This window comes from Parus major, chromosome 1A (assembly GCF_001522545.3).
Source record: "Parus major isolate Abel chromosome 1A, Parus_major1.1, whole genome shotgun sequence".
Taxonomy (NCBI): Eukaryota; Metazoa; Chordata; class Aves; order Passeriformes; family Paridae; genus Parus; species Parus major.
The window spans coordinates 46,685,344-46,708,965 of NC_031773.1; the positions used below are offsets into that span (position 1 = coordinate 46,685,344).

Sequence of the window (23,622 nt, forward strand, 5' to 3'; positions counted from 1 at the left end):
CGGCCCCGCCCGTGACGCGAGGGGCAGGGCCGAGCGCCCGCCGCGCCTCGGGCCTTGTAGGCCGCTGTCTGCGTGACTCGGCCGGGCCGCGCCGGCCCTCACGCGCTCAAGATGTCGGCGCAGGCCCAGATGCGCGCCATGCTGGACCAGCTCATGGGCACGTCCCGGGACGGTAAGTGCCCCCCGGCCGTGGCGGGGCGGGAAGGAGGGGGCGGAGCCGCCGCAACCCCGGAGGTCACGGCGGTACCGGGCGGGCCGGGCGGTGTTCGCCGTGATTGGCAGGCCCGAGGCCCGTTTCCCGCACCCCCCACGGGGCGGGGCTGCCGGGGCCGTCGGCGGCGGGGTGGAGGGAGCCGGGCACCTCCTCCCCCCGCGGAGCTGCCGACGCCGGCTACTGTCCGGGCGGCCGCGCTGGCCGCCCTGCGGCTATTGGAGATCCGCCCCTGGCGGTGTCCGCGGCGCGCAGCCTTCCCGCGCGGTCACCGTAGAGTGGCTCACAAGCTTGTGAGATTCTCATCATCGAGGGGAGGACACAGCGAATCAAAAAATCTCCCCAAGCCAGCAGCCCCTTACAGTAGAGCAGGGTGGGGTTTTGTGTCTTTATAGATTTGTCTAAATTCTGGCCCCGACCATCGTGTCAGTCAGCACGCGGGTATGGCTGTTGTTTTCTAAAAGGCAATGTGGTATTAACCCAAAAGCCCTAAACAGTCAACTTAACATCTGGAGGCGATCGTACCCAGAGGGAGATACGAAGTGTACGGTCAGGTTTCAGATTGCTCTGCGATCACACAGTGAAGAATATTGCTGCATAAAGCTTCCCAGTTTTTGTCGGGGTGCATGGCTCCTCATCTTGGAAGATCAGCTTGAAAGTCTGAACTGGCATTTGCCCATAAATCCAGATAGTTGGGGATGCTGCTAGAAAAGAGTAGTTCCAGTTATGCTGTGCAGTTCTTAACTTACGAACAGGAGAATACTGCACCCGAGGGTAGGCAGCAATTAGAGATAATTTAGATGCTCTGCATATGGTACTCACGTTTGTCTGTACTCACTCTTGCTGACGTGTTACATTTGTTGAAGCTTCGTGTTGAATTAACGGTTACCTGTGTCCCCATGCACCGAGTAGGATGTGGGAAATGGGACGTACCTTGTAGATCCTGATCATCTCTTGGTACTGGGCTAATGTGAGGTGACAGCTTTTTTAGTATAATCTAGAATTTCAAACAGATGTAACTGGTTTATGCATACTCATTGTGTCGTGAATGCTTTCTGCTGAGTTCTAAATTACTGTTCTGCAAAGATTGTCTTCTAGAGTAAAGCTGTTTAGTGAGTTGTCATCATGCAGGATCTAATTAGGGGTGGGTTTGTCTTGCTCCAGAAGATTTTCCAATACTTCCTGTTGTGGCTGCATATGTTTAAGTGCTTGGCAAAGTAACATTCTGCTTATGAAACTCAAGTCTTCCCAGTGCTGGCACCTAGATTGCTGTCTCAGTGCTACCCTAAGACTACACAGAAGGTTTAAGGGGGGTGGAGGAGCTGTTTCAGTTTCTGAAGGTATTTTCTGTTGGATGATGAGAGAAGAATGTGATTTGCTTGAGATAGCTGCCCAGAAATGTTAAGTGGCTAAAATCTAAACCAGGAAAAGCCATTTCAAGCTATATTTTCACAGGCTTTGTAAGGAGACAGTTACTGTATTGATAATTGTATTCCCCCCTCCCACTCACCCTGTAATTCCTAAACCACATGTGCTGAAATGTTCAGAAACTGACTAGAAAGGAAGCATTTAAAGAAAATGGGCAGGATGGTGAAGGATGAGGAGAAAAGACCATTTGTAAAACAGGCTTCCATGACTGGATTGAGGATCTCTGTGTAACACCATTCTAGTTTAAAGAAGAAAAAAAAAAAGGCTGCTGAAGCATTATTTAAATTGAATTGTACACAGAGATTGAAAATGAACCCTTTTTTTGCAAAGCTGGTACTTAATAAATCCAAGGCCAGGCTCAAGGTCATTAAAATATTGCTAGCCTTGAGAATAGTGGGCTTTGGGGTTATTAGGTTTTTTTATATTCCTATTACCTGTGACAAATCTTCTATTTCTGTTAACATGCAAATTGCAGCTTTTCATTAGAATGTGCCAATTTTTTAATTTCTTAATCAGAAATTAAAAAATCATCAATCTTAGATCAGAACTTTAATTTCACCACTTATCCCCATTGCCTTTGATTGTGCTCTGCCTGGCAACACGGTAGAGTTTAAAATGCAATAGTTTTTGAAAAAGTAATCTTTCTTGGGCAATATTTTTGTTTTATATTTTTCAATATTACCAAAGTGCTTTTTAATTTTAATACTTTACAAAGGCTGGCAGTCTTTTTTGTCTTTTTCAGGTTTTTTTTCTTTTGAGAAGCCTAGAATATGAAGGCTTAAAAAACTTACCTATTTTAGAAAAGGTAGATCAAACATTTGATCTATTCAGTGGGAATAGAAAAACCCAGAGGTAAATTTAAAACCAGTGGCCATGCCTGAATACATGTAGGGGTTTTTGGTTTTTTGGTTTTTTTATCCTTTTAGGTTATAGTATCGTTTGTAGAAAATGTGAACATGCTCTGAAAATGGTTTTGAAAATTCCACAGTGAGATGCTCAAACACAGTTTTAGGAGGTGTGAGCTGTAGGCTGTAATTTGTGGGGCATTGTGCACTCTCATTATAACTGGTGTCCCTAGGGCCAGAATGGAAAAGCCTGGAAGGTGTAGTGATTAAGTGGTTTTATGGGTTTGCTGTTAAGCTCCGAGAACACCTAGAAAGCACAGTTCTGTATTGGTCACAGTGATGAATACCCACTAAGCTTTAAGAATATTAATGAAAAATAATCTGTGTTAGAGAGGAGTCTTCTCATGTCAAACAGGGCTGCCCAGCATGCGGCCATCCAGAAGCGCGTGTGCTGCTCCAGGCCTGCCCCGGGCTGTACCCTTTCCCAGAGGGCCCTGTGCTTGCGGGCAGGGACAGCTGAGAGCTTCCTGACTTCTTTGGCAGCTTCCTTCCTCCCTTGGATGAGTTTGGGCAGCAGGACAGATGCACTTGCAGTCACACGGCATCGCTGCCTGGCTGGTAGCTGCCGGGATGTGGCAGCCTCTTGGCAGCTCCCGTGCCCCCTGCCCAGTGCCCCCTGCCCAGTGCCCCCTGCCCAGTGCCCCCTGCCCAGTGCCCCCTGCCCAGTGCCCCCTGCCCAGTGCCTGCCTTTGCTCATGTGACAGACACCTGACAGAGAGTGGAACTGAGGGCACTTGGCAGCTGCTTCTCAGGACTCGTCAGTGAGTTGCAGTTCTTAGAATACATCTGGGTTACCTGAAAAGCAGTTGTGTTGGTGATGTCAATATAAATAAATGTGTCAATGGCAGGAGTGGTTCGTCTACATATCTGGGAAAAAAAGTTTCTTAATTATTATTTAAAAGCTAGTAGGTTTTTAAAAATATATTGCATATTACCTAGGTTAACCTTCTCTTGCACACTTCTCTGACAAGTGGAATGCTGAATTGGATGTGAACTGTGCCAAAATAAAAAAAAAAATTAAAAGTGCCTTTGATGCTAGTAAAAAGCTGGTTGTTTTTAATATAGTGACTGCAGGCTGGAAAAAAAATCTCAGAAATGGCATTTCAAGTACTGATAACCTGCCATACCTAGAGAGTCTTTATATATAAATTACTGAATATATAATATGGGTTTTCCAAATACTGAGAAATAAGTAGTGCTGAAAACCAGGTGTTAATCTTGCATACTTATATATGAATGTTTTTATTTTGGTTCTTTTTTTTACTGTTAACACTTAAACTAAAGGAGTTTTTATTCCATATGTCATTAGTTAAAAGGTTAGTTCAAGTTTAATTTTTTGTTGTTGACCAGAGCTGCGTTTCTAGCACATAGAAAAGTTTGTCTTTTGTATTTTAAAATACTGGTTTTCGGCTGTAAAATTGAGTGAACTTTTTTAATAGTATGCTTGGGTAAACCCTGTTTTTGCCATCCCTGTTCTCCAGAAAACAGGAGTGAACCATACAGATAGGATCATAACTTTAAATTGAGTCATTTACAAATTGAGTAAAATGTTAACAATTGATACTAGTATCCCCAGGATTGTTTTGGTTTTTTCCCAGGATATAGTTTAAATGGGAAAAGATTGACAAGTTTTCTGTAAAAGGCCTGATGGGAAAGAGCCCATTTTATCTTGAATCAGCTTATCTTGCCCATCTGTTTCATTTTCTGCCAGGTCAGTTAAATGCTCTACCTTGCTGCAGGAGTGAGTGCTGGAGTCAGCCTAGGAGTTGGTTGGAAGTAGAGGGTGAAGCTGGGTCGTTACCTGTGACAGTAGTGTAGACACAGCAGATCCCAGTGGCCCTGGTGCCACACAACATCTTGAAATGGCTAAGACTTGACTGTTGCAAAGAAGTGTGGTGATTCGTGTTTTTACAATAGTTGCCACCACTTCAAAATTAGACTACAGTCTAGAAATAAGAAAATCTGGCAGAGTTAATTAGATTCTCTTAAGAGACAGGTGAATTTGTACATGCTTCTGAGACTTATATGTGGTCATAAAAAGTTCTCCCAAGCATCCAAACAAATACTGTGCTATGTGACTAGCAGAAAAATCTCTGGAACCTTTAGACAGAAGCCATATTTATGAAGTGCCAGTCAGCACCTCCTTTTGTTTCACCTGCTAGCTTTTTGAGCTGAGCTGCTGTGTTTCAAGTCTTTAACTGAGTTCATCAGCTGCTACTAGCAAACACTTCTTGTTGTAGATCGTCTTCTTCTGCCTTTGAAGCTTATAATACCCTTTTTGCATTCGTTCACATTGTAACTGGTATTCTGGCTCATGCTTAAGTTATCCGTAGTAGCGGTTAGTAATGTGTGTTTTCTGTTCTCATTGTTTGGAAGGAATTGAAGTGACACTCCTGTTCTTATTTTAATCATCCTTTGTTTGGTGGCACACTTCATATGGTAACAGAGGTGTAATCTAGAACTTGTAACCCGTTTTTTAAATTTCTTTGTTTTACTATGGGATTATTGAAGAATTTCTGTGTACTTATCAGTGGGTTGATGTTGGTATTTGCATGGTTATGTAGATTTTGGTCTAGGTGGTATGTGTGTTTAAACTTTGATAGATTGTTGTTGAGGATTTTGTAGCCATTTGGTTAGCTCCAGCCTGAGAGCCAGGCCAGGGAGCCAAGAGATTCTTCCCAGACCTCTGCTTTCAAATACAGAGCAGCAGCAAAAGCAGAGAAAAATAAGTCATATACAGGAATTTCTGAAAAACCTTCCTAAAATGTTGAACTGAAATCAGCTCAGAAATCTGAGAATAGTCACAACACACAAACTTCATGAAAAGGTGCTTTATTTGGCAGTCAGGAGCGATCAGGTTTTAAGAGCAATGTATTTAGTGAATTGTCTATATTTTCTGGTTTGTTACAAAGTTCTGATAGTTCAGACCTTAAAAATGATGGGAACAGTGAGGAACTTGAGGAATGATTCTCTACTTGGGCTGCTGTCTAAAATGGCGTTTATGAAGAAGTAAATGGGCATACCTCAAGAAATAACATTCCTGTATTTGTTCCACTTGTAATGCATTAGCTAAAGGATTGTTTCATTGTATTCTGTGTTCATAAGTGTTGCTTCAGTCATGGTGTAAAACAGAAGCAGTCCTGGTTAGAAATATGTATTATTCTAAAAGTGATAGCATCAGGACATGTTCAGTGTTAGTGACAAGAGTATCAGAATTAGCTGCCCATTCACTGTGCAGCAGGAACAGGATCTGTGCTTGCATAAGCCTCAGTTAAATAATGGTGGTTGATACTGATTAGACAGGGCTTGCTTTGTGGGTGGAATTTGATACACAGTTTTTAAACACGTACTCCACCCAGTTAGTAGCTCTTTTTGAATAAAAGCTTTCAGAGTTCCTTGCCAACATGTTGGGACTCATACTTCAAAAAATTTGAGCGGAAAGTTAGTCATTTTTTGTTGGTGTATCTTAATTCATGAAGTCAAGAGCATGAAAATGAAAATTCACTTTGTTTCCTTTGCATGGATTGCACCACTGGTTTACAATTAGAGGTTACAGTTGGATTATAAAGGGTAAATTCTCATCAGTGCTTTGGAATTGTTGATAGTAGAGTATTAGGGTACATCAGAATAGTAAGAGATGCTGGATCAAAGAAGTCATTGTTTAGAAGCATGTTACTATGCTAAGCATTGTTGATGCGTAAGTGTTCATTCTGCTAGTTTGTGATTAAAATATACTGAACAGGAATGACATTGTGGTGGCTTGTTAATAGTTTAGACTTGGGAGTTCAAAGTGCATTGTCTAGTACAAGTGCACATTGTAAGCTTAACCTCTGGATGTTCCTTAAGCAGCAGTATGCACTGGTCTTGAATATTGATGATAATTTTGTAGTCAGTATGTTTTATACAAAAGAGAAAACTTAGTTTAGAGAGTTTTCATTACTGCCATAATCTGAATATTTTTGTATCTTGTGCACAGTTTCCTTATGCCTGTAAAGCATATGAAATGTGCAAGTATAGAAGCTTCTTTGATGTTTTGTGATTTTTTTATTTCCAGTTCTGTTTCAAAGTTCTCCATTTACTTGGAAAGTAATCACTTAGAGAAATGTGGTTTGGGATGGGTACTTTAAGTGAAATTAAAGCTGATGCTTCTTGAGGAAAATTGAATTTATCTTTTCTCCATATAAATTTTATTAACCATTTGATTCGTCTGTTTGTGGAAAAAATCTAATTGGAAACACAGGGATGGCTTACAGTAATAGATGTTGGCTCCTGTAATGCCCTGGTAAATTACTTCAATTTCTTTAATGAGCATGAATCTTAAAGATCAAGTAGTTGAATATTCTGCTATTCTTCAGAGACAGGGTTAAATAAATTGCTATTCTGAGCTAATTTAATTATTTACCTATTAAAATAGAATTTGTAATCAGGTCTGAGATATCAGTGGTAGTGTCCTCTTTATAAAATGTTCAAGAATATGTCTAAAACTTAGATGGCTGCAGTTACTTGTTGCCCGTGTAGTGCTTTCTTATTACAGAATATATAAAGCTTTTTTTTGACACTCATTATTTAGATTTAGCATTCACTTGTTTGTTTGACCTTATGAAGACAGTTTGACAAGCAGGAGTAGCATCTTGGTTACCTGCTGTACTACAGAAGTCCTTGGCTTAAGAGCACATCTGTTTGTATTGTTTTAGTTCTTAGAAGGCATCTGCATAAATCTCATTTACTGTAGGCGGAATGTCAGGTGCATAGAGGATCCACAGATTTTATTCTTCCCTCACCTCTGGCAACCCACCTAGATCCCAGGCCATCACCCACTCAGGATGATTCATCTGTAGGTCAGCAGGACTATAAATCTGTCTTTGCAGAAGAAGTATGCACTGTGTAGGAACATTGGAGCTCACAAAATTAATGAAAAAATAAAAAAAAGCATTTTCTTCTGAGGCTATCAGACTTGCAAATGAGCTGCCAGAGAGACCAAAAAGTCAATCACTGTTAGAATGTGGTATATGACACCTTTTCTTTTTGATGAACTTTTCCTTCTGAAACAGCATGCATTGTTTTAAAAAATGCAAATGTATAAAATTGCTTTTTGTAGAAAAGAAAATGTAAATACCCCAGTTGTGTTTGTAAGGGAACCTTTCTAAAAGTTTTTAAAATGCTTGAATAAAGGCACAGTGCAGAAAGAATAGAGGTTTAAAATACAAATGTGTAAAGTATTCTTGAGGCTGTTGTTGATCAGTTTCTGCCACTTATTTTTGTTTTTCCTGTGCTGTCTTCCTCGGGTAATTGGGATTCTCATGCTACCCACTTGGATGAAAAAAGACTGTATTTCAGCTGTAGTATCAGTACCTAGTTGTGGTAGAGGTGTGAAAAAAGTTATTTGGAGGTAATGTCTATGAAAATAATATTTGCCAATTTTACCTAAGGAAACTGAGTCTTTCAGCAATTTTCTGGTCTTGGTAACTCCTTGACTCCTGATAGTGCTATTTGGCCATCAGCTGTGGGGTTTTTTTAAAAATATTTTTCTTTATTTTGTTGATGTGTTTTTATGTAGAAGAATCTTTACAGTCAACATGTATTTCTAGATGCTGTGTTAAAATTGCTGGCAGAGTCTATTATTCTATACAAACTGAACAATCTGGCCCCTTGTTTTATTTATAAAGGTTCAATGTATCTTTGCCTGCCTACATCAATCTGCAAGGGAGTGTCAGAAAGGCCCCGCATTCGCCGAGCCGTGAGTTATCAATAACTTTTCAGATGTGTTAATGAATGTGGAACAAACGCAGTTATGTGTTTAAAAAAATAAAAGATCCACCTCCTAAAAAGGAAAAAAAAACCCAAAAAACAACAACAAAAAGAAGAGCAAAACTCTTTACTGCGGTAGCAGGCATGATTATACAGGGATTACTCTAAATTTTTAGTAGTGTAAGTATAACCAAGCACTAAGGTTGCCCTCTAGAAAACCTATTGTTGAACTGCTTTGAAGCTCTCTGGTGTGTGGGCTACAGGTTTTGCCTGTTGTATCCCGCAAATTAAGCATGTGTTGTTTATGAAAGCTTTTGTTTACTTAATAATCTGAAACATGGCCCATCTGAAAATGTTATATATTAGCATCCTGTACATAGAACAGATATTTAAAAATCTGATTACATAATAGTAAGAAAGGTTTGAATAAAAAGATACGGGGTTTTTATTCCTTTCTGTTGTAGTTAACCTCATTAATGAATATGGCTTCTTGAAGTTTTGAGTTTCAAATCATGAAGCCATAAACAAACCTTTAATAATTGCAAAATGTATCTATACTCTTTAAAATATTGGATGAAATGGAAGAGGCTGCTATCTGAGCTCATTTTATGTCACTTTTTCTCCCAGCAGCCCTTCTTGCTTCAGTAATTCACCAGTAGGTTTTCAAAGAGATCATATCAAATTATGTTTTTTAAAAAAAAAAAAAAAAAAGGCTGCATCCTTAGAGAGATTAAGGTGTTTTATCATGCCTGTGTCTTAACAAGAAGAGAACCATTGCAGTGATCTCTCTTCTGAATTTCAAACAGTGGCAATTATGTTATGACTCAAAGGAAAACATGTTCTGCCCTCATCCCCAGAATACCAGCTTGTTACTTTGTTCTGAAGACTTCAGGTCTTACTCCGAGAAGGGGTTATTTAACCTTGCAATTGGACCTCAGTGTCTGGCCAGGTTGATGCTTCTGTTGATGCAGGAGCTGCAACCTGCCACAATGAAGATATAATTAAGATGTTCCAGCCCAACAAACAGCATGTAGAAGGAAAAAAGAAAAAAGGTTTATCATATGGAGATATGCAAACACCTCTAAAATATTTTGCATATAGGCTATGCCCGTATGTTTGACTGATCTTTTTTTTCAGGTTTGTAAGCATTTAAATCATTCTTCTGACAACTCTTTATGCTACTCCCATCAGATGTTAAAGGGTGCATTGCATCCAAGAGCAAAATCATAAAATGAGTATCAGGTGGGATTTGGTGAAGACTCAATGTGTATCATTTTGTGTTTATGAGGCTGCTTTGATATGCTAATTCTTGCATAGAAATACGTCACTATTTCATGCAAAGTCTGAACAGAGCATTATATAGCTCATTTAACAAATGCTATTTTATCGAAGTGTTTTTAAGCTAATACTGTCTTTGTGGTTTCAAGCACTTTTCCTGCTGTATTTTTGAAGGGGAAATGTGAGAGGATTTTTAAATAGCATTATAGAGCATTAAAACTCACATTTGTGGTTCTGGTGTTATTTGACAAAAAAGCAATAGAGTGTTTTGAGTTCTAGTTTCCATAGACCTTCAGTATGTGACAGGGCACTGTTAACGCTTTGCATGTAACCTGCAGAACACGTCTGACCACCGCGGATTTCTGACCTGGAATGTGCTGATTTCTATATTGCAGGTGACACGACCCGTCAGCGAATCAAATTCAGTGATGACCGAGTGTGCAAGAGCCACCTTCTCAACTGCTGCCCTCATGATGTGCTCTCTGGAACTGTACGTAGCTAAATCTTGTGTTTTATTTAGATTAGTGGAGAAACCAAATTCTATTTGTTTCTTGTGGTATTCCTTAAATTTCATGGTTTTCAGCGACTATCTAGCACTCTCTGGTAGTTCAGAGGAACTTTCATAAACGGTTAATTTATGCGTTCTGAAGTTAGTTTTTACAATTCTTCTGTTCTGTATGGTAATTATTAGCTAAATTTCATTGTTTACTACAACATGAAAAGCCACAAAACATTACATACCTGAATTGCACTATAGTAAAGTGGCCTTATAGTGGTAGAGTTGCAAGTAGTAGAAAGAAATAAAATACATTGTATGCATAAGTTACGAAGTTACTTTCTTAAAAAAGTGTGTTGTAGTGAGGAAGTATTCCACGGATGTATTTGTATAGAGAAGTACAGAGATTTTTCTTTTTCTCTCTTCAGAAGCATTTTAATGAAAATAATTGAAAGTTCAAATAATTTAATTTCTAAAAGTTGAGATAACCTTCAATATGATATTGACACTTACTATACAGTATCCAGTTACTGTGCCACTGTCATAAATTCTAAAGCAATTTTAAAATCTCCATTTATGGCATATTAGTTACTTGTTTGACTTGGACTTTTGAGCACTCTGTAGTAGAAGTTCCACTACATCAGCATAGGAAACAAGGAGCTTTGACACATGCCAGAAGCTTTGTCAGTGTGCTTGTGCTTTACCTAGTGATCCATGTTTAAGGTATCTTATTTTTTGTGAAAGGCAGGTGAGTAATGTTTCATTGATTATTTAATCTAATTTTTGATGATAATAATTAATAATAGAGAGATACAGTATGATGATACACAGAGTCCCACATGCCTACTATTCTTGATGTTGCTAGGGTAGTTTTTTTCACTGATGTAAAACATCAGTGAAATAACATAACATGTGATAACATTTTGTTACCCTTTGGCACTGGGGAAAATAAATACTGCAAAATCTGTCTGAAGGATTATTTGAAGTAGTATTGTGTATCAATGTATATATAGTTTTATTTTGAACTGTTTTGTACATTACTGTACAAACAAAATGGGGGAAAAGGGAGAAAAATGTGTTTCTTTTCACCCATCTGTTATGTTGGATAGTGCTTTGATGGTGTGGTGAGCAAAAGAACTCCTCCTTGGGGGAGATTTGGGACATACTGACATGCTATCAAAACATACAAAGGCATTGGTCATAATCTACAAGAAGAAAATTGTCAAAGATTTGTTTGACAGCTTTTCATTGTGGTCCAGTGTCTGTAAACAAAGATTTCTATAACAGCTGTAAGTAAAGAAATGTTTATCTTCAGAGCTATAAAAATCCTAGGTGTTGTGCAGTAGTGCCTCTTACACTGCAGGTCAGCCATGTAGGCTGGGGCAGCTGGCACAATTTAAGTCCTCACTGGAAGTTTGCTTCAGCCTCATACCAGATTCTGCTGTGGCTCTTGTAATACAAAATGAGACTGCTTCTTTAGAGAATATAAGTATTTTCTTTCCTTATGCAATTAGTCACTATACCAGAAAATGTATTCCATGGTGTAAATCTAGGAGCATAAAAGCAGTGACTAGTTTAATCCTTTTAGTGGGATTAGTAGAAAGGGGACTCAAAAGAGACAGGCTTTATCTGGGCTGTGTGATGTTCTGTGCTGTTCACCTGGTCACTGATCTGCAGGAATGGACCTTCTCTCTTAACAGCAGTTTTTGAAAAGGCAGGAGGCATGGAGTCTAACTGAACAGTTTGTCACTGATTTAGAAAATGATTCTGAAGTTTTCTCCATAGTTTTGATAGGAAGATCTTGATGCATCTTTGCATTCAAGACCTATAGTAACAAAAGTTGAGTGACTTTTTTTTTTTTTTTTTTTTAAATTCAAATCCCTGGATGCTCCTGAAAGAGTAAGTTCTCTGGGGACATTTTATGAGGTTAAGTCTCTACAGTGACTAAATTATCAGTAAAATTCTGTGTATGAATTGTCTTTTTTTGTGTCACAAGATGATCTACAGTTCCTAGGCACTGTTTATTACTGTTCCTGTCTGCAAAATGCAGGCTTCTATACATCTGTAGTCTACCCGCTCTTTCAAAAGCACTCATGGAGGACATTCACAAATAACACAAGACAAAATGACTCATGCGAGTAGGCCCTCTTATTTTAGTGTGTTCTTTCCCTTAATGACCAAATTCCCAAAACTGCAAAGGCTTTGATTTCCCTCAGCAATAAAAAACCATGTTACTCAGGTTGCAGTATGTATAGGCAAAGGTAGTGTGTGCATACTTTTTGTTTAGGGATTTTATTTATGGATATGTTTTTGTGCTACTAAGTTTCTGGGTTTGTGCACCTGGAAATTTCAAGTCAAGCAGCCTGAAGTGTCTCTGTCTAGTAGAGGTGGTGATTTTGTGTTAATGATCTCTTGGACTCCAGTTCACATAACTAAGTCAGTGGTTTAACAGTTTGCTCATTCATTTTGAGCTGAAAATTTTACAATGAGAAATTAGTAAGGCTTTGTAAACCCTGGCAGATGAGACACTGAATAATTTTCTTACAGCTAGTGATTTTTGCTTTACAGGGTTGACACTGTTACTTTGACCTCTAATGATTGCCTGTGATAAGGCTTGTGGAGTTTTTGGTTGTTTTGGTTTGGAGTGGGTTTTTGGTTGTGGTTGTTTGGATTTTTTTCTTTACAAAAACGCTTGTTTATCCATATTATGAGATTGGGGATTGAAGCTGCCTATGTAGGAGTCAGATTACTCCCCCATAATGGTACAAACCTGTTTAAGCACTGTTCTCTGGATGTAAGTACCATCTGCAGGTTTTATAAGATGTGTGTGTTTTCTCTATCTTTGTATGTTTCTGAATGAATAGCCAAGTACGAATGAAAATGACAAGGTGGGAAGATCTGAAACTAATACCTTTAATAAGGCTGTTATTAAGTAGCAATGCTCTGAATAGTTGTAACCCAACAGCTGTCTTGGAAAATCCCAGCACTTCTGCATTAATGTGGCTTTCTTACCAACCTGATGATGCTTCCCTGATGAAAAGTTTCACAAATACTGTACTTGGTTTTGCAAGCAATGGTTCAGAAACTCCTATCTGCTCAGTGAATTAACTTTGTAGTCATGTGTATTTGTTGAGAAAAATTACTTATTGCATTTTATTTGTTACAAATCTGAAAATAGGCTCTATTGGCTCCCCCTGCAGTTAAGCATATCTTTAGATGCTCCTAAATTTATTGCATGCAGCTCTTCAGGACTCTTACTGACTAAAAACACATATTAATCAAGACCTCAGTTTAGCAATATACTTGAATACATTATTTATTTTAATCTTATGAGGAGTGGAATTCAGCTCCAGATTAAGAAATCTAAATTTAGATTTCAGCTGAGGAGCTGGGTGTTGAAGCTTACACTGAAGTCAGAAGGTATCTAAGCAGTGGAGCCTAGAAAAATATGGAGTTCACGTGCTCATGGGTATCCCTCTCAGAGTGGGCTGAATCCATTTAGGCTCACTGAATATAAAATCTGTATTGAAGATTGTATGTAAGAGAAGTTTAGATAGTTCACACACGTGCAGATAGGTGTTAGTAAGGAGTTTGAATCTGTAGTTGGTTTATTTGTCAGTAGTCCCACTGGCTCTGGAGCTATTTATATGCTTAAAGCTTATGGTTTGGGGTGTGACTGTGATTTTATGTTGTACTTCTAGAAAAAGCATTAGTAGCTGTTAAAGACATTGTGTCTGAGGGTATTAGCTTTTCAGTTCAGGACTGATTTAATCATGTGAACTGCTTCAGCTTAGGAAATCAAATTAAATTAGGCTTGCATAAGCTATCTCAGTTTGAAGCCTTTAACCCAGTGATGATGAATTGTAAAGTGCACTGTTGTCCTCGAGTGATCATGTCAGTCTCCTGAAATGTATTCTTAATTTCTTCGGCCAGCACCAGGAAGGTGAACTGGTTGTACCACATTCCATTTTAAATTATTTAATTTATTGAGGTGAAAGGGGGGACGGAGGGGAGGTTGTTAGTTTCTGCATGGTTATTAGCCTCAGTTTTAATATATTTTATAGTCAGGCTATAACAACTACTATGTAAACACTGAAATGTCTCATTTAATAGTAAGAAAGACTGCTGCTAGTTTTCCTAGTGAAGATTTATTCTAACAAGTTGAAGTCTTTAGAAGTGAGAGTGTGGTTGCATGGAGAAAAGTCTTTTAAAAAGTATTATACTTTCAGAAGATACCTAGAATTCAGTGGTTATTAAAGACTTCAGCTTTAATTTCTGCATCTTTTTTGCTCAGCATTTTTTTCCTACTAGTGAAGTCCTACAAAACTTAACTGTTAGTGGAGTCAGAGAACTTAAATCCCCTTCTAAATATGTGTTGCTTACAAGAAAGGATGGGCTTTATCACGAGCCTAGAAATCTGTTCAAAATATAATTGGTAGTGCAGATGAAGAATGAGTTCCATAAGGAAGATTTCAGCAAAGAGTCTGTCTCCATCTTTTTTTTATCACTAGGAAGTGTTGTCATACAGACTCTAGTAGTGCCTTAACAGTTTGGTGAAGGAAGAGGTCTGGTTCCTCCAATATCAATTCTTCAGTGATGTCAGATCTTTCTGAGCAAACAAACAAAAAAATTCTTCTGTTGCTGGATGTGAACTGCTTTGTTATCTTTATTTTTGAAAAGGAATCTTATCTACCTAAGCACTGCCGAGAGTATCTTCTTTCAAAAACCCGTCAAAGATACCCACTGTTTTTAGAAGTATTTAATAATTTGTGCTACTGTGTCACACTTGGCTCAATGGCAGCCCTTTGTGTTTTAAGGCCCTTTAGCTTTTCTGTATTCTTTCTGTAGTCTGTATAGAGTATATTCAGTAATCAAATTTCTGATGTCAAAGGAACTTGTGGCAGTTGTAAAATTGCCAAAATGAGAATTTTGTAGGTAGGTAGCTCAAGAACTAAAAAAAAAAAAAAAAAAAAAAAAAAGGGGATAAACCCCACCTTAGTTTCATGTTCCAGAAACAGCATTACATTGGAGTTTAGTTTCCTATTCAGTTATTTGACAGCTATTCAGAGTGCACATTTATTTTGCATATAAACTCTGCAGATTCTCTATTCCCAGATCCTCGGCTACCTCTTCCTTGTCAACTCATACTTAATTCATGTGATTTTTATTTTTTTTTTAACCTGGTTTGATTGAAGCATCACTAGGCAAACAAAATGCATGTAATCCATATTTCTTTATTATACCGAAGGCATTCTATCTATTTTTTGGATGGGATGACAAAAATTGTTACTAAATCATTTCAATACAAAGTTTTTTGGGATGAAAGACCAGTTTTCTAAACCTCAGCTCTGAGAAATCAAGTAGCTTTAATTGCTTATCTAACACTGAGAATTGAAAAAGTATTGCAGAAAATGGTCAGCAAATACTAGAAGGCACTAGTTTCTTAAGCAGAACTCAGCAATAACAAAAGGACTCCTGATACCCTGCTTTGTGACTAGACTAATCTTCACCAAAAACTTTCATTTGCAATAAAGAGTCTCCAAGGTTTTAATCTCGGTAGAATGCAGAAAGTAAAAGTGCAAAAAGACCCAAAGCATGGCTTAGCTTTCTCAATGAACTTTAGTTCTGTTCAGCTTGGGAACTTGGATATTTTCACCTTTCTTTATTTGTGTTGTTAATCTGCACTGTAAATCACTTTTAAGTAGTGTGAGTCTGTCTGAATGTCAGTGTATTGACCATAAAAAACAGCGTAAGTTTGTTCTTTTTCAGCCTTCCATTAACTTGGTGTCTGAGCACGAGTCTCTCTCTTAGCCATCTTCTGTTTCACATGGGATGGTTCTTTAAATGGCAGACTACCAATACTTGTTCTTTGCATTTGGGGGGAGGGCATGTCTTGGCAGCAAATTGCAAGGTGGACTTGTGGAAAAGGAAAATAATGTGTCTTCATGTCTCTTCTGTCTACTTTCATCAACTGTCCGTCTACTTTGCAGCTACCCATACAAGCCAAATTATACTACAAGCTGCTCTGTGCACTTTTAGGTTCTTGGCCATCAAGATCCAGCACAGACTTTTGACAGGAATGAATCATGCCCAAGATGAGTTGTCTTTGCCTGATGTTGCATAACTTACACCATCAGAAATGCTTTTTAGCCTGTTTTTGCATTTAATATGCAAACTTATTTAAGAGTTTTAAATGTGGTGTGCTTTCTATATCTCTCTACATTAGGGTTTGCTAATGGAACTTTTATCAAAGATGTTTCATGGTAATATTTCTGTGAAGGCTTTCAAAGGATTACCCAGGACTAGTATAGGCTGTGTTAAGGAGTGGTTTCAGCAATGGAATTAATGGAATTAATTTCTTCAACAGTCAAAACTAATGATAAAGAATCCTTTTCTTTTGTACCTGCTTGTTCTTGCTCCTGTTATGCCACGTGAGTATTTATCAGGCTGCCCTCTTAGGTCAAAGGGGGAAATGGGAGGCAAAATTCCTTCTGTTGTGATTGAGGCATCTAGCAGAAAGGAGTCCTCTACAACATACTCCTTGTCCCCCAAAATTTCCACTGACATTACTGAAGGTTTTCAACAGCTTTTGAATTTGCCATCTTGATATTGGAAGAGACCACAGCTTCTTAAGTCTACTACTCTGTTGTCCCCTATTTTATATTAAGTACATTGTTTGTGTGGCTGCCCATCAAATTGAACAAAAGTACACTGCTGGAAAATTTGCCTCTGTGTGTGGTTTCCTAAGATACTTTTTAGCCAGTCACTACCCAGACTTTGTTCAACAGCACAGGCAGATGTGCCAGCATGGAGTGGCACAGCACAGGGATAAGGGAAGGACAGAATGTTTCTCAGTAGTAATGCTGGCTCAGACTAATTACCATCCTTTTGGGTTTTGGATTTACAGTTCCCAGTAAGAGGCAAAGAAATCAGAAAATGTACTGTTTTCTGGAGGTTAAATCCAACCCAAATAGAGAGGAAAAACATAAAACCCATATAAAGTGAATAGCATGTCATGGTAGTGTTACGTGAATTCTGGGGTTTTTTAGTGTGTGATGGAATTTCATTTCATGCATTTATTCAAACTGTATGCAGATTGCATCTTAAAATAGTGGGGGGTCTTGTGCTGTGGTGGATGTGTTCAGGATTTTTGTCACTGTATTCAGACCTAATGAAGTGTGTCACTGTCCTTATCTATGCATTTATAACGTAAGTGCATCACTTGAAACAGAATTGGCCTTGAGTTCTACAGTTTTAGCCTTAAAGACCTTATTCAATACAAGAGCTGAATCAGCATAAAGTCAATCTTTTCACAGTTTTAGGATAATTTTCAAGTGTCTAAATTTCAGATAATTTTTAAAAGTTCTTTCACACTGCACTCCCTATATTGAAGTACTTTCCTGAAGAAATGCTTCAGTTTAACTAATGTCAGCATGGCCTGGAAAGAGACATCTATAAAACATTGCTCAGTTTCAAGGTCCTTGTGGATTTACAAGAGTTAACAAAATTGCTGAGGTCCTGTATAGTCTCAAAAGGAAAAGCTAATCTTTTCCTTTATCATTGCAGTCACATATTCCCTTTTGCAATCAAATGTTTTCTGGAAAACAGATTTATGGTGGCTGAAGGGTCTTTAAAGAATTGCAGTTTATATAAGACCTTTTTGAGTTCAGAATCCTTTATTTTACTCTTATGGGTTTTTTCCTCTATCTGCAACGTTTGTATAAAATAAACCAAAAGCTTCCATAAAAATTACTTTAATGGTTTCACCGGGAGTCTAAGTAAAAATTTGAAAGGACTAAAATAATTGGGGTTTGTTTATTTTACAATACTTATGAGGCTTGGATTGTTTACTTAAATCCAAGTATTTTATTTGTTACAAACAAGCAAACAAAAACCCAACAAAACCCTCAATCATTTAGCTTGCAGCACATTTTGAGTTGACATTCACCTTCTGCTTACAAAACTCACAATGCAAGTTATTAAGTATTTTAGGTTTAGGTTTAAAATTGTTATTTAACTACAACAGTAACAACTTTTTCCATCAGAGTTCAATTTTCATCATGTGCTTTCAATGTTAAGAAAGGATTAATTCTCCTTAATATTAAGTGAGCAGTGCCAAGAGCAGACTTAACTGAAACTGTGCTGGTTTTAGGTGCTGTAAATAACAATCATTTCCAATGATTGTACATCAGCCTGTGCTTTTGCAGAGAGGCTGCTTTGGGTTTATTCAGTTTTGTTTCCATGAAAGATTGGTTGGGGGGCGTGGTTTAGGTTTTTTGTTTGGGGGTTTTTGATGGGATTTATGGGAGAAGTTTTTAATTTGTTTTTTGTCAAGTGCATGTTGCTCTTGGTCACCAGACTTAACATGAACAAAGTGAATTAGAATTTCTTATGCTGTCTCCTATGCAAAATTCAATTTAAAAAAGGTAATTGTTACCCAAAAAGATTCTGGGCAGTTTCCTCAGTGGCATTGTATGCAAGATAAGTGATGCAGCCTACTTACATTTTATGTTCATTTTTCCTTCCTGCCAGTTCTAGAATGGTTTTAGATTACAAGAGAAATATCTGTCCTTTTTATTCTCTGGTTCTTGAACATAGTCTAACATTCAGCTCATCTTCCCTCATTTACAAATGTTTTGCAGGGATTTGGTTTTTGGTTATCTTACTTGAAATGCTTCAAGAATGTGTTTTAAGCAGCACTTACTTACAATGGTGCTGTGGTTGTAGCTCTTTCAGGTGATGAATATAACAGAAACACTTTATCATGGAGTGTGCAGACAGGTTCAGGTCAAGAATGTGACCATTTAATTGCTGGTTATTTTCATGGAACTTGGCTCTACTAAACCATTTAAGTTCAATGCACGATGTTCCACTTCAGTCACATTTTTGAACTTCTAGTAAAACAGCATTTTTGCAGGGCATTAATGAGAGTTTGTTACACAAACTATCATGATATGATGAGCTGTTCATTCTCTCTGCTGTTAGTACGTCTTGATTCATGCATGTTTATCAAAGACCTGGTATCATCTTACAGCTTTGTTAAACTCTAATTATCACAGAGGAGATGACTTGCTTCAGAATATTTGACTGTTAAAGAAAATCATGCTAACCTTATTCCTTGTAACCCTTCTGAAAATTTAAACCACATTGCTTTTGTCTTTTCAGAGAATGGACCTTGGAGAATGTCTGAAAGTGCATGACCTGGCATTAAGGGCAGACTATGAAATAGCATCCAAAGATCAAGATTTCTTCTTTGAGCTTGATGTATGTATTTTGTCTTAATGGTGCAGAGAAAGCATTAGTTTGTGTACTTAGGTGAAGAAATTGATCAACAGATGTTAAGTTTTGGTACAGACTAAAAGGAAGGCTTTTGAAAAGCAATTTTATGAAGAGGCAGAGAAACTCTTGGCACAATTACATGAAAGATAACTTGCCTCTTCATGATTATATGCTAATTTGTGTTGGTAGTCCTCTCTTGGGTAGAACTGTTGACAGCCTCTCAGAGTATGATAAAACCTGAGTGCTGTCTTAGTGTTGTCAAATAGCAAGCTAATGTTAAAGCTTTGTGTGCTTTCAAGAAAGTTTTAAATTCTACCCTTAATAAAGGAAGTAATTTGGTATTGGAGAATTGGTAACAAATCATATACTGTATCTCCATACACTGTAGTTTGTTTTGAACTCCCAGTTAGGAAGTTAGTCTTTGCTAGGACAAAAGGGTTTGGGTTTTTTAATTGTTACTTGGAGGGATGGTTCATATAACTACTTAAACCCTGGTGAAAAAAGTTTCACTATTGCATGGACTGGCTGGATGAAGTGATCCTGAATAGCTTTCCAAGAATTTTAATGCCGCTAGAAATACTCTGCTACTTCTTCTTCGTGACTTAAGACAGGACTTTACCTCCAAATTTCTGCAAATACTTGAAGCTAAAACGTGTAGACAATAATTCTTTAAATGGTTTGAAATGTGTGTGATTAGTCAGCATAAACCAGTAGATTATTGTTTCACTAATCACTAATAAAAACTTGTGAAAGTGAAGCCTTAATAAACTGAGTAAGCCTTACAGCTGATGAAATATTTATATTATTGACAGCATTCATCCTTGTTCTTACTGTTGTTTTAGGCAATGGACCACCTGCAGTCGTTTATTGCAGACTGCGACCGGCGAACGGAAGTGGCTAAGAAAAGACTAGCAGAAACCCAAGAGGAGATCAGTGCTGAAGTTGCAGCTAAAGTAAGCATGGCAGACGAGTTACTGCTGTCTTTTTGGAGGCCAGTTTTTCCAAGGAGCCAGTTTCAAGTTTTGAAAATACATAAAAAGCTGAGAAGTCATATTGAAGATGGGGGTGAAAAGTAATACAAGTTCTCTATCCTTCCTAAAAACCTTTAGGGCATAGAAGAGAACAGAGGAAAGAGACCTCCCTGATATTTTTTACCTCAGGAAATTTGACTCTGAATCTGTGCTATAGAAATGTTAGTAGTTCTTACACTTTTTGATCCAAACTTCATCTATAAAGCAAACAAAATAAATGTCCTTTTCTCTGTATGTTTTTTGAGTAAAAAAGAAACAAACCTATAATTTTTCTGCCTATATATGCAAATTCTAGGAAGAATGGCTGTACAAATCATTATTTTTCAAGACTGGTGTAGATAACAGTGTGAATTACTTGAAGTTTTCTGAAAAAAATCCTTTTCTGGAATTCTACATTGACTTGGTAATTCAGCGTTTTTCTGTGATTTTTGCAGAGAGGCATTTTCTGTTTCACTTCTAACAGGAGAAGTTCTTGCTGTGTGTTTCTTTTAATTCTGTCCTTCCAATTTTGCATGTTGGAACTCACTCAGTAGTAGTTCAGATGATTCTCCATAATTAAAAGTATTTTCTGTGTTAAGCCTTTCCTTGTCTTTCAAGGCTGAAAGAGTTCACGAATTGAATGAAGAAATTGGGAAACTGCTGGCCAAAGTAGAACAGCTCGGAGCTGATGGGAATGTGGAAGAATCTCAAAAAGTAATGGATGAAGTGGAGAAGGCTCGGGTAAAGAAGAGAGAAGCAGAAGTAAGTTGAGATTGTGTAAGGAGGTGGGCATGGAGAGGTCAGGGTCAAATACTAAATTGTTTGGCCTGTAAGGGAAGACATCTTACCTCTGTCAATTCCTTAGCTAACTGCTACATATAAAACTGAAAAAATTGCTTTGTGGCATCCTGTACAGGTTAAAGTTCCTACCCTAAATAAACTCCTATACCATTAAAATTATACTTCCTTCCACAAATGATGCATTTATCTTAGTTTGGCTGTATTGGCCAGATGTATCTGTGGACACTACCTTTGTTGCTGTGATGGTTGCACTGACTTACCTGGTTTGGTCTCACAGCTCTTGCTGTGGCAGCTCTGTTATAACCTCATGCTGTAAAGCTTCGCTATGTTGGATCCATTGTCTTCACTAAAAGAGACTTCAGTCCTGTGTATCAGGAGAGTCAAAATGATCCTTGTAATGTTCAGGTGACAGAACTCACCAAGAACTTTTCCATATGGGATTACACAAAGATACTGAAATTTCTAGAAATCAGTATCTGCAGTTCTTTCAATAGTACCAGAAGGATTGCTGGCAGTCTTGCTGGTCTGTCATCTGAATGTCTTCAGGTATATTTTGCTCAGATAATGTGTTTAATTAGTATCTAAAATACAGATAGATTCCTCAGGAAACTAACACTGTTTTAAATGGGGTTCAGAATTAAAACTGGTGTCATATTTTCACAATACATCAACACAGTAATCATAGTGTTAATGTGGATTCATTGTCATACATGAAAAAGTTGATCATCCTTCTATGTAATATGATTTTAAGGTAGTAATTACCCAAATTATTTTTTTTCCTAATTTGTAAAACCAGTTGTTGAGTTCTTGCTTTTTAAATATGTCCAGTTTTCAAAATAAGGAAACATGCCTTGTATCTTAGTGAGACAGTTGATGTATGAAGAAGGTGAATTAACAAAAGGGTGTTCCGGTGTATATGGCATTTAGTTATTTGTAGTGTATCTTTGGTAAAGTGTCATCTTTGTGCTTATGTGCACTTTGAAATAACAGCAAATGTTTTTCTTTTCTAGGAAGTATACAGGAATTCTATGCCTGCATCTAGCTTTCAGCAGCAGAAGTTAAGGGTCTGTGAAGTGTGCTCGGCTTATCTTGGTCTTCATGACAATGACCGACGACTTGCTGATCACTTTGGAGGAAAACTACATTTGGGATTTATTGAAATAAGAGAGAAACTTGAGGAACTCAGGGTAAATCATTCATATATTTTTTGTGTGTGCTGCTACTTAATTATTTGCCAGGCAGCCTTAATGGAATAATTCTTTCTCTGTGTGTAAATTTTTTTCATATCACTTTAAACTTTTGGATTTAATTAGCCTAAAAACTCTACAAACATTCTAATTTAGCATCAATTACCTCAACATATTTGTAAGATGACCTCTTTTGCACTGAGGTAGATTAAAACACGCATTCAAAGTAATGCATCTTGGGAACAAAGAACTTGAATTTCCTTGTAAAATGGAGACCTGTATTTTGAATGAACAGCAGCAATATTGAAACACACTTAGCAGTCATAGGAGATAGACAAATGAACTTTGCTTTTAGCCATATGATTGACTAAAAGTAATAAAGAGACCCTTGAAAATACAAGAGCAATATGGTATATATGTAGTAAGGAGGATGATAACACTTGGAAAAGTTTCCCAAAAAATGTAAAGAAATGCTTGGAACTCAGAACAACCTGCTGTGTGGTGAATGACTAAAATTCAATTTGTTTATTTTACCTGAGCAAAGATTAGGAAATTACTTTGAATAGAATCCAACAACTCAAGGCTCTAGTTATCCAAAGTGGGAATACCAAATTATGTATATCTTGAAGTCAGAAATAATGGTAATGGGGAGGTTGCATGTTCTCTATGGCTTTAACATTTGAATACAGTTGGAATATTATAACCTATCTTGAGCAGAAAATCATATGCTGGAAGAAAGATTTACTGGAATTATATTCTGGGCTTCTAGTTTTCAAGAGGATGGATTTTGAACAGTGATACCATTTATGACGTTAATGTACAAATTAGGGAGTTCACAGCTCAATTAAACATTTTAGTTGTAGAAATCACTAAAGGTAGTGACTAAATTGGTTGAAGTCCTAAGAGCAGAAATTGCTGCTGCTGGATTTGAGTAAATGGACTTGGTTTGTTCTTTAATATTCCAGCTGTCTTGCATGCATACTGTGACTTATCCTTTGGAGAGCCCAGCTCTTCCTCTTGATGATGTTGGCAATTTAGGCTCCTAACTATAGATGGTGTAACTTAAATCTTAGATGCCTAGAACAGATCATGTGTGCTTCCTCTCATCCCTCCATGAAATTATGCAAAGAGTCACTTGAGCAAGAAACCTTGCTCATAGTTAGATTGCTGATGTTGTACAAGGAAATACAGATATAATTTGACGTAAAGGGTTGAAATAACTAATTATTTACACCATTTGGAACAAAATATGCATGGATAACTATTTCACATTCCCAAA

At 37.7% G+C, this 23,622-nt stretch overlaps 1 protein-coding gene across 4 annotated transcripts in view; it reads left to right on the plus strand.

Annotated features, from left to right (window-relative positions):
• Positions 1-11: 11 nt before the first annotated feature.
• Positions 12-23,622, plus strand: part of LOC107204321 (putative RNA-binding protein Luc7-like 2) — a 29,392-nt gene continuing 5,781 nt past the window's right edge. Inside the window, exons 1-7 of one of the 4 annotated variants that reach the window (XM_019006611.2) lie at positions 15-172; positions 8,211-8,281; positions 9,966-10,060; positions 19,232-19,330; positions 20,188-20,298; positions 20,974-21,117; positions 22,167-22,343. In XM_019006611.2, the coding sequence (XP_018862156.1) occupies positions 19,235-19,330; positions 20,188-20,298; positions 20,974-21,117; positions 22,167-22,343 (528 nt within the window). In that variant the 5' untranslated portion in view covers positions 15-172; positions 8,211-8,281; positions 9,966-10,060; positions 19,232-19,234. Of the gene's footprint in view, positions 173-8,210; positions 8,282-9,030; positions 9,535-9,965; positions 10,061-19,231; positions 19,331-20,187; positions 20,299-20,973; positions 21,118-22,166; positions 22,344-23,622 lie in introns of those variants that run through there. The other 3 variants (XM_015627219.2, XM_015627220.3, XM_015627222.3) reach the window with 3 other exon arrangements.